The sequence below is a fragment of the Salmo salar genome, chromosome 10 (genome assembly GCF_965601325.2).
Source record: "Salmo salar chromosome 10, fSalSal1, whole genome shotgun sequence".
NCBI classification, from domain to species: domain Eukaryota; kingdom Metazoa; phylum Chordata; class Actinopteri; order Salmoniformes; family Salmonidae; genus Salmo; species Salmo salar.
Window position 1 is genome coordinate 37,987,647 of NC_138300.1, and position 9,910 is coordinate 37,997,556.

Sequence of the window (9,910 nt, forward strand, 5' to 3'; positions counted from 1 at the left end):
ATGTGGGTGTTGTGCAACATTGGGACTGGAAGTAGAGTGGGTACAACACAGGACTTTATTGTACAAAAAGACAATTGCAAACAAAGGATCTAATCATACTGCTTCTCACCACATTCTTAGTCGAAACATCAATAAGAGCCTTGTCAGTCAAGTGTTTAGGCTGCTGTTTATCTGAGTTGAAATAAAGTGGAAGACTCATCAGCGATGACTGTTGCCTCTATGGAAAGGCTGGTACTGGCAACCGTTTGTATGCGTGGTCCTCTCAGCCATCACTTGTTGCGCTTCAAGTAATCTTTCACCCAACCAAGACCTTCATTTGTAGAGCCTGAAATAAGTATCAACACAATGCCATTATCATGAAGATTAAACTGGTTCTTACCTCATTTCAATCTATAATGTAACAGTGAATTGAACTATAGTCCCAGGGCAACTTAGGCTGTATTTAAACAGCCAGCCCCTTTTTTTCACTAATTGGTATTTTGACCACAGGTCAGCTCTGGAAAGGATCTGATGTGATTGGATAAAGTATCAGAATTGGGCTGCCTGTGTAAACGCAACCTAAAGGTAGTTCAGAGTCCCAAATGTTATCATATTCCCTACATTGTGCACTACTTTTGACTAGGGCCCTGGTCAAGTATAGTGAGCCATTTGGGATGGATCCCACCTAGTGGTTTGTATTCACAGCCGATGTATCCCTGGTAACCCATCTCCTCCAGTAGACTGAAGAGATATGGGAAGTTAATTTCTCCTGCACTGTCTGGCTCATTCCTGCTGGGCACCTGGGCTATCTGGATGTGACCTGTAAAAGAGAATAAATTGATATTTCATCACCATTAAAGTAATAACATTTTCTACAACTATCATAGGTCAATCATGTGGACATGGATGCTTGGACACCATCTGATGTGCCCAATTTGCTGCTGATGGTATAGACTAATATGTTTGTTTCCTGTTTAACTTGCTATCTGCACTAGTATCACAAACAACACCACTTACCAATGAGAGGGAAATATTTGTGTATGTTCTGTGTCAAGTTGCTGTCCATTATCTGCCAGTGGAAGACATCCTGCAGCACACAGAGGGACACAAGATGGCTTCTGTCAGTAAGATTTAAGCAGTAGAATTTACAGGGATTTGAAGAACCTCTCCATATTACAAACTGCCTTAAAGCTGAGGGAATTCTCAGGTTACTGAATACAAACTAGGATAGGTTCTCCCAAGAGACAGACTTTTTGCAACAGGCAAGTCACTTCCTAGAACAAAATACTGTATGTCTAGTGGGACACAAACAAACAAGATGTTTTGTTGTTCTGTCTTCTGGCTGTATGTTTGTCTGGCTCAGCCACTGCCTAAAAGTTTGACTCAATAATTGCTCGGTGTGTATCTAAACCATTAGTTCCAAACAGAGAGAGAAAGATCTGTTTAGCCATCATGCCAACTCCTTGTTACACCAAACAATGAGCAATGATGTTAAGAACACAAAGAGATCTTGGACCACTGGCCAGGCTAGGATCTGATGGCAGTAGACTAGGTAATAAAATATTACTTAGCTCTATTAATGGCATTGTTCATCATCAAGATAAACTGACGAATGTACTACTTACCATCTGCAGTTTAATATTTGGGTGGCCAACTTTCTGCAGGATAGCAGCCGCTAGGGTGAAAGATTATTCAAATAGGTTAAACAGTATAAGTAATACAATTCCACTTGTGCAGTGAATGTTGACATTGGTTCACAAATACCCATTTAAATACTTACTAATAATTTATTATTTAAATACTGTAAGTCTTCATTTTGATTGCTTGTCTTTATAGGGCTACGCCTAAAGCCTGGGAATGATGCTATGTTTGAATAAGTTTTGATTCCCAGGCTACTTTGCCATGGAAAAGCATCACTAGCCGTTACCCTGATGTGGACTGTCCAGGAAATATCTGGGATCTGTTATCCGTGTGTTGATTGGCTCAATCAGGCCAGTGATGCCCTCCTGAGAGAAAAAAGCACAACACAAAACGGGACTCCTTATGACAAACACTATGGGCCAGACACATATTAAACTAAGTCCTGGACTAAAAAGCCACTTTAATGGAGATTCACATTTGAGAGGACATCGGCAGCATGTTTTAGGTTTTGTACAAAGGTGTCCTCCATTTCCACGGCAATGGTAGCTCGGTCCGCCCCCACAGGTACCCTCCCAGCCATCAAGTGGATGCTGAGGAAACATTTAATTTACGAAAGGTTATAAATACCAACACACTTCACTTTATGGCAGGATCCCCTAATAGTTGGCCCACTTAACAAAAATATAAATCGCAACATGCAAAAATGTCAATATATGAACTAACTCAGTAAAGGAAAACAGTAAATTGAAATAAATGTATTTGGCCCTATGGATTTCACATGACTGGGCAGGGACGCAGCCATGGGTGGGCCTGGGAAGGCATAGGCCCACCCACTTGGGAGCCAGGCCCAGTCAATCAAAATATAATTTTCCCCACAAAAGGGCTTTATTACAGACAAAAATACTCCTTAGGTCCATTAGCTGTCCTGGTGGCTGGTTTCAGACGGTTCCACAGGTGAAGATGTGGAGGTCCTGGGCTGGCGTGGTTACACATGGTCTATGGTTGTGAGGCCGGTTGGACAAAATTGCATATTTTAGAGTGTCCTTTTATTGTCCCCCAGCACAAGGTGCACCTGTGTAGTGATCATTCAGTTTAATCATCTTTTTGATATGCCACACCTGTCAGGTGGATGGATTATCTTGTCAAAAGGAGAAATGCTCACTAACAGGGATGTAAACAAATTTATGCACCAAATTTGAGAGAAAAAAACTTTTTGGGAATATGGAACATTTCTGGGATCTTTTTGGCAGATCATGAAACATGGGATCAACACTTTACATGTTGCATAAAGATATATAGTGCATTTGGAAAGTATTCAGACCCCTTGACTTTTCTACATTCTGTTATGTTACAGCCTTATTCTAAAGTGGATTAAATCGTCCCCCCCGCTCAATCTACACACAATACCCCATAATGACAAAGCAAAACCAGGTTTAGACTATTTTTGCAAATGTATTAAATAAAAACTGAAATATCACATTTAAATAAGTATTCAGACCCTTTACTCAATACTTTGTTAAAGCACCTTTGGCAGCGATTACAGACTCGAGTCTTCTTGTGTATGACGCTACATGCTTGGCACACCTGTATTTGGGGATTTCTCCCATTCTTCTCTGCAGATCCTCAAGCTGTGACAGGTTGGAAGGGGAGCGTCGCTACACAACTATTTTCAGGTTTCTACAGAGATATTTGATCGGGTTCAAGTCCGGGCTTTGTCTGGGCCACTCAAGGACATTCAGAGACTTGTCACAAAGCCACTCCTGTGTTGTCTAGTTGCCTACCCATTTTGTGGTGTACAGTATCTTAAGTCACATGGTGTATAGCAGGGCTATTCAACATACACTGAGTATACCAAACATTAGGAACACCTTCCTAATATAGAGTTGTACTCCCACCCCCTTTGGCCCTCAGAACAGCCTCAATTTGTCAGGCATGGACTCTACAAGGTGTTGAAAGCGTTCCACAGGGATGCTGGACCATGTTGACTACAAGGCCTCCCACAGTTGTGTCAAGTTGGCTGTATATCCTTTGTGTACTGGACCATTCATGATACACAAGGGAAACTGTTGAGCGTGAAAAACCCAGCAGCGTTGCAGTTCTTGACACAAACCGGTGCGCCTGGCACGTCCTCCCATACCCCGTTCAAAGGCACAAATCTTGTCTTTCCCATTCATCCTCTGAATGGCACACATACACAATCCATGTCTCAATTGTCTCAAGGCTTAAAAATCCTTCTTTAACCTGTCTCCTCCCCTTCATCTACCTGATTGAAGTGGATTTAACAAGTGACATCAATAAGGGATCATAGCTTTCACCTGGATTCACCTGGTCAGTCTATGTCATGGAAAGAGCAGATGTTCCTAATGCTTTGTATAATCAGCGTATATTTTTACGGGGGCCAGATTTGAAAAAGGCTATTTATTTACAGTGGGGCCAGACGTTTTCTACATGGGATTACTCTTCCTAAAACCGGTATAAAAAACAATGCAAACAATTAAAATCTTATAAAGCACTTTTATTACAATTAAATGTATGATATCAGTTGGCCAGCATCATACAGTGCATTCAAAGTATTCAGACCCCTTACTTTGTCATGTTACAGCCTTATTCTAAAATAGATTAAACATTTTTTTTAAGTCCTCATCAATCTACACACAATAACAAAGCGAAAACAGGGTTGTAGAAATAAAAAATAAAAACAGACATACCTTATTTACATGAGAATTCAGAACCTTTCCTATTTCTATTGATAATCCTTGATGTTTCTACAACTTGGAGTCCACCTGTGGTAAATTCAATTGATTGAACATGATTTATTAAAGGTGCACACCCATCTATATAAAGGTCTCACAGTTGACAGTGCATTTCAGAGCAAAAACCAAGCCATGAGGTCGAAGGAATTGTCCGTAGAGCTCCGAGACAGGATTGTGTCGAGGTACATATCTGGTGAAGGTTACCAAAACATTTCTGCAGCATTGAAGGTCCCCAAGAACACAATGGCCTCCACCATTCTTAAATGGAAGAAGTTTGGAACCACTAAGACTCTTCCTAGAGCTGTCCGCCAGGCCAAACTGAGCAGTCGGGGGAGAAGGGCCTTGGTCAGGGAGGTGACCAAAAACCCGATGGTCACTGACAGAGCTCCAGAATTCCTCTGTGGAGATGGGAGAACGTTCCAGAAGGACAACCATCTTTGCAGCACTCCACCAATCAGGTCTTTATGGTAGAGTGGCCAGACGGAAGCCACTCCTCAGTAAAAGGCACATGACAGCGCGCTTGGAGTTTGCCTAAAGGCACCTAAAGGACTCAGACCATGAGAAACAAGATTCTCTGGTCTGATGAGAAACAAGATTGAACTCTTTGGCCAGAATGCCAAGCGTCATGTCTGGAGGAAACCTGGCACCATCACTACGGTGAAGCATGGTGTTGGCAGCATCATGCTGTGGGGATGTTTTTCAGTGGCAGGGACTGGGAGACTAGTCAGGATCGAGGGAAAGGTGAACGGAGCAAAGTACAGAAAGATCCTTGATGAAAACCTGCTCCAGAGCACTCAGGACCTCAGACTGGGGCGAAGTTTCAACTTCCAAACAGGACAAAGACCCTAAGCACACAGCCAAGACAACGCAGGAGTGGCTTCGGGACAAGTCTCTGAATGTCCTTGAGTGGCCCAGCCAGAGCCCGGACTTGAACATCTCTGGAGAGACCTGAAGATACCTGTGCAGCTACACTCCCCATCAAGCTGACGGAGCTTAAGAGAATATGCAGAGAAGAATGGAAGAAACTCCACAAATACAGGTGCGCCAAGTATGTAGTGCCATACCCAAGAAGACTCGAAGCTGTAATCGCTGCCAAAGATGCTTCAACAAAGTACTGGGTAAAGGGTCTGAATACTTATTTAAATGTGATATCAGTTTATTTTTATACATTTGCTAACATTTCTAAAAACTGTTTTTGTCATGGAATAGATTGAGGAAAAAAATTACATTTAATCCATTATAGAATAAGGCTGTAACGTAACAAAATTTGGAAAAAGTCAAGGGGTTTGAATACTTTCCGAATACACTGTATTATGTTCTATTTGTTTATCATTTAATTCTTTTTTCAGTCTTTTTTTTTTTTTTTTTTTTTTTTTTACACAAACATTTTATGCATGGCATATCTGTTGACTAGCTTTTCCAGAGAAGTCCCTCTATCCACGCATCAATAGACAACGGGTCCCTATAACAAACTGCACCACCTCCGTGGGGACTTAAACTGAAACGTCAAGAAGATTTGATGAGTTTATCTAAAAACTCAGACATCACGGGAGTGATCTGTACTGATGATGACTGAATATAGTTGTGCGGTGTAGGGAAATGTCAATACTTTCTGGGTAAGTCTCTAAGAGCTTTCCACACCTGTATTCTGCACCATTTGCCCATTATTCTTTTAAAAATACTTCAAACTCTGTCAAATTGGTTGTTGATCATTGCTAGACAACCATTTTTCACGTCTTGCCATAGATTTTCAAGCAGATTTAAGTCAAAACTAACTCAGCCACTCAGGAACATTCAGTCTTCTTGGTAAGCAACTCGTGTAGATTTGGCCTTGTGTTTTAGGTTATTTTAGCAGTTGTGGCTGCTTTGCGTGATGTATTGTTGTCTCTACCTTCTTGCCTTTTGTGCTGTTGTCTGTGCCAAATAATGTTTGAACCATGTTTTCTGCTGCTACCATGTTGTGCTGCTACCATGTTGTGCTACTGCCATGTTGTGCTACTGCCATGTGTTGCTGCCATTCTATGTTCTTGTCTTAGGTCTCTCTTTATATAGTGTTGTCTCTTGTCGTGGTGTATTTTGTCTTATATTTTTTATCCCAGCCCCCGTCCCCTTAGGAGGCCTTTTGCCTTATGGTAGGCGGTCATTGTAAATATGAATGTTCTTAACTGACTTGCCTAGTTAAATAAAGGTTAACCTCTATTGTCCTGCTAAATGTGAATTAATCTCCCAGTGTCTGGTGAAAAGCATACAGAACCTGGTTTTCCTCTAGGATTTTGCCAGTGCTTACCTCCATTCCGTAAAATGTTTATCCTGAAAAACATCCCAGTCCTTAACAATTAAACATACCCCATAACATGATGCAGCCACCACTATGCTTGAAAATAGGGAGAGTGGTACTCAGTAATGTGTTGTATTGGATTTGCCCCAAACATAACACTTTGTATTCAAGACAAAAAGTGCAAACAGGATGCATGTTTAGGAATATTTAACTCTGTACAGGCTTCCTTTTCATTCTGTCAATTAGGTTATTATTGTGGAGTAACTACAATGATGATCCATCCTCAGTTTTCTACTATCACAGCCATTAAACTCAAACTATTTTAAAGTCACCATTGGCATCATGGTGAAATCCTTGCTTTCCTCTCCGGCAACTGAGTTAGGAAAGATGCCTATATCTTTGCAGTGAGTGGGTGTATTGACACACCATCCAAAGTGTAATTAATAACTTGCTCAAAGGGATATTAAATGTCTGCTTTTTTGTTACCCATCCACCAGTAGGTGCTCTTCTTTGCGAGGCATTGGAAAACCTCCCTGGTCTTTGTGATTGAATCTGTGTTTGAAATTCACTGCTCGAATGAGGGACCTTACAATGATCTGTATGTGTGGGGTAAAAAGATGAGGCAGTCATTCAAAAATCATGTGTAACACTATTATTGCAGACAGAGTGAGTCCATTAAACTTATTCTGTGACTTGTTAAGCACATGTTTACTCCTGAACTTATTTAGGCTTGCCATAACAAAGAGGTTGAATACTTACATTTCACCTTTTCATTTTTAATTCATTTGTAAACATGTCTAAAAACATAATTCCACTGACATTATGGGGTATTGTGTGTAGGCCAGTGACAAAAATGCTAATTGAATCCATTTTAATCCATCAAAATGTGGAAAAAGGGGTGTGAGTACTTTCTGAAGGCACTGTACCGGTTGGCTTTCCGGTGGCAGAAATCGCAGAGAAAAGCAACCATCTCCACCCTAAGCTCACATACTGGCTGCCCTCGAGAGCATTATTACCCTTGCTTAGCCACCGAACATCATTATGCAAAAGTAGATCATGATGCTCAGTAGACTACGAAGCAAGCGATGTTGCAGGCTAGATGTTGATCAGATAAAGTTTATGATAGCCATAACTGAGTCCATGGTGTTTTAAATTATCGTGGAGTTTAGAGCAAAGCACACTCTGTATCAGGTAGTGTAGTGATCTCATCTGCAGTGAATGCGCAGATAGCCGGGCAAACAGACCCTGTACCCCTGTTAGCAGCTCTGATTGGCTATAACTGGTCTGTTGGGTGACATTGATTAACAGCACTTAATGGGCTGGACTACAGGAAAATAGATTCTCCCATTGGAGAATATTGAACGAGTGCTCCCTTTGGCACTAAACAACATCACATTTCTGTATTTTTTTGCTGCTAAAAATGTTTTTCTTCAGAATTGATCAAAGAGCCATTCTACAATTGATAAACTGGCTGGATCTGGCCCACAGGGCGCCAGTTGAATAGCCCTGGTGTACAGTGAAGCTGTTTCAGTCACCTGATGCATAGTGTAGTGGGCTTCAGATGAGCTGTGCTCTCAATCAATATGTGTGTGTCACTCTCACCTCCTGCAGTCCAGAGCCTTGGCGTACTGCATGGCCAGGTCCAGACCCTTTCTGAAGTCCTCCTCTCTGCCAGGAACAGCACCCAGACCAAGATCACCTGCCTTAGCATCTCCTACAAAACAGTTGTCAAGTCAATGTTCAGAATAAATAGTGGCACATTCTTGTGGATCAGTAGGAGGCATATGTTTACATATAGGTAACGTTAGGTTGAGTTTCCTTCCAAATGTAAAAAAATGTATTTCTTTTGTGTCATGTATATAACTAGTACAGTAGCCTGGGCTGCTGTCAACACTAACATGATAATAGCTAGCTGGCTGCACCAGTAACCCTTCTGTCTTACCAAGGGGTGTGTTGATCAGCACCACATCAACCCCAGTAGCATTCTTGACTCTCTGGAGCTCCTGTAAGTCAGAGTCATACAGCCATGCCGCCTCCACAGCCTGAAACCCAGCCGATGCAGCAGCATAGATTCTCTGGGTAAACTCTGGCAGATCCGTAAATAACCACGAAAGATTCGCGCAGAATTTTAATGGGGGCATGTTTCTTGTGGGGTGGGCAAGCTAACGTTAGTCTGCTTGCTAATGTTCAATGGGACAAACGCTCTAAGTAGCTAGCTAGAATAGCAGGATTAGAACTCAAGGTCCATTGTCTCAGCTGTCACCTGATGTTGTTTGTTTCTCATGTGATGTCAAATATTGATATAACCGAGCTGCCAGACTGGAGTGCTAGCTAGCTAGTAAAGTTCATTCTTTGCACTGCGACTCATATGTTGCACATGCGCACAACGAAACAAATTGTTTGACAACCCGACGCGCGTGCACTTCCGTGGCAAATTATCAAATCAGTTTTCCAGGAAATTGTGCTACTTTGAGAACTGTGTCGCTATTTAGACTGTCGTTATGGTGATACCTATTTCCAACCCTTTTTCCATAAAACATATTAATGCATTAGCACTGTTGCACATCAAGCTATAACGGTGACAAAGCACAGGAAAACGACTTTAGGCGCTCTAGAACGCATTAGATAAATTCGGTCAGAGGTAGGTGGTTTAAACTGCATTCCATTGTCTACGTTGCTTATGGAAAACAACACCAAGGGAAGTGTTTTACTCATGCTCAGTTCTTAGGTCTCGAGCGCTGCGGAAGTGGACATTTGAAATGAAAGTTATGGAACTCCCTCATGTCCTTCTGTTATGGGGAAAAGACCACAGTGAAACTGACATTAAATGTTGAGAATGATACATTTTCGTCTGTTGGCCATCAATTAGCCTATTGATTTATATGCCTTTTATATGTTGAAATGGCGATATCACTGGAGTCATTGCAAATCAATTTGTGCCACTTCTGTAGCCCACCTGGAGCTGGCAAACGGATTTAATAAATAGCCTATAACGTCAGTTTATTGTTATTATGCAATTATTAATGGCCATATTTAGTTAATGAAATTGGAAGTTATTGTGATCATGGTCACAGTTCTTTTGCTATTTTTTATTTATTTCACCTTTATTTAACCAGGTAGGCAAGTTGAGAACAAGTTCTCATTTACAATTGCGACCTGGCCAAGATAAAGCAAAGCAGTTCGACACATACAACAACACAGAGTTACACATGGAGTAAAACAAACATACAGTCAGTAATACAGTAGAAAAATAAGTCTA

The 9,910-nt window shown here is 41.4% G+C and overlaps 1 protein-coding gene across 3 annotated transcripts; it reads right to left on the reverse strand.

Annotated features, from left to right (window-relative positions):
- Nucleotides 1–36: 36 nt before the first annotated feature.
- hyi (hydroxypyruvate isomerase) lies at nucleotides 37–9,539 on the reverse strand. Of its 3 annotated transcripts, NM_001141025.1 has the most exons (9): nucleotides 8,594–9,010; nucleotides 8,299–8,365; nucleotides 8,254–8,268; nucleotides 2,096–2,210; nucleotides 1,907–1,985; nucleotides 1,605–1,654; nucleotides 997–1,066; nucleotides 665–799; nucleotides 41–325 (listed from the first exon to the last, which is right to left on the reverse strand). In NM_001141025.1, exons 1-9 carry the CDS (start codon nucleotides 8,790–8,792, stop codon nucleotides 270–272), a joined length of 786 nt encoding a protein of 261 aa, NP_001134497.1. In that variant the 5' UTR covers nucleotides 8,793–9,010; the 3' UTR covers nucleotides 41–269. The 3 variants fall into 3 exon arrangements, with proteins under 3 accessions (XP_013978323.1, XP_045543121.1, NP_001134497.1); XM_014122848.2 differs by having other exon boundaries at nucleotides 37–325; nucleotides 8,254–8,365; nucleotides 8,594–9,539; XM_045687165.1 differs by having other exon boundaries at nucleotides 37–325; nucleotides 601–799; nucleotides 8,254–8,365; nucleotides 8,594–9,539.
- Nucleotides 9,540–9,910: the final 371 nt, after the last annotated feature.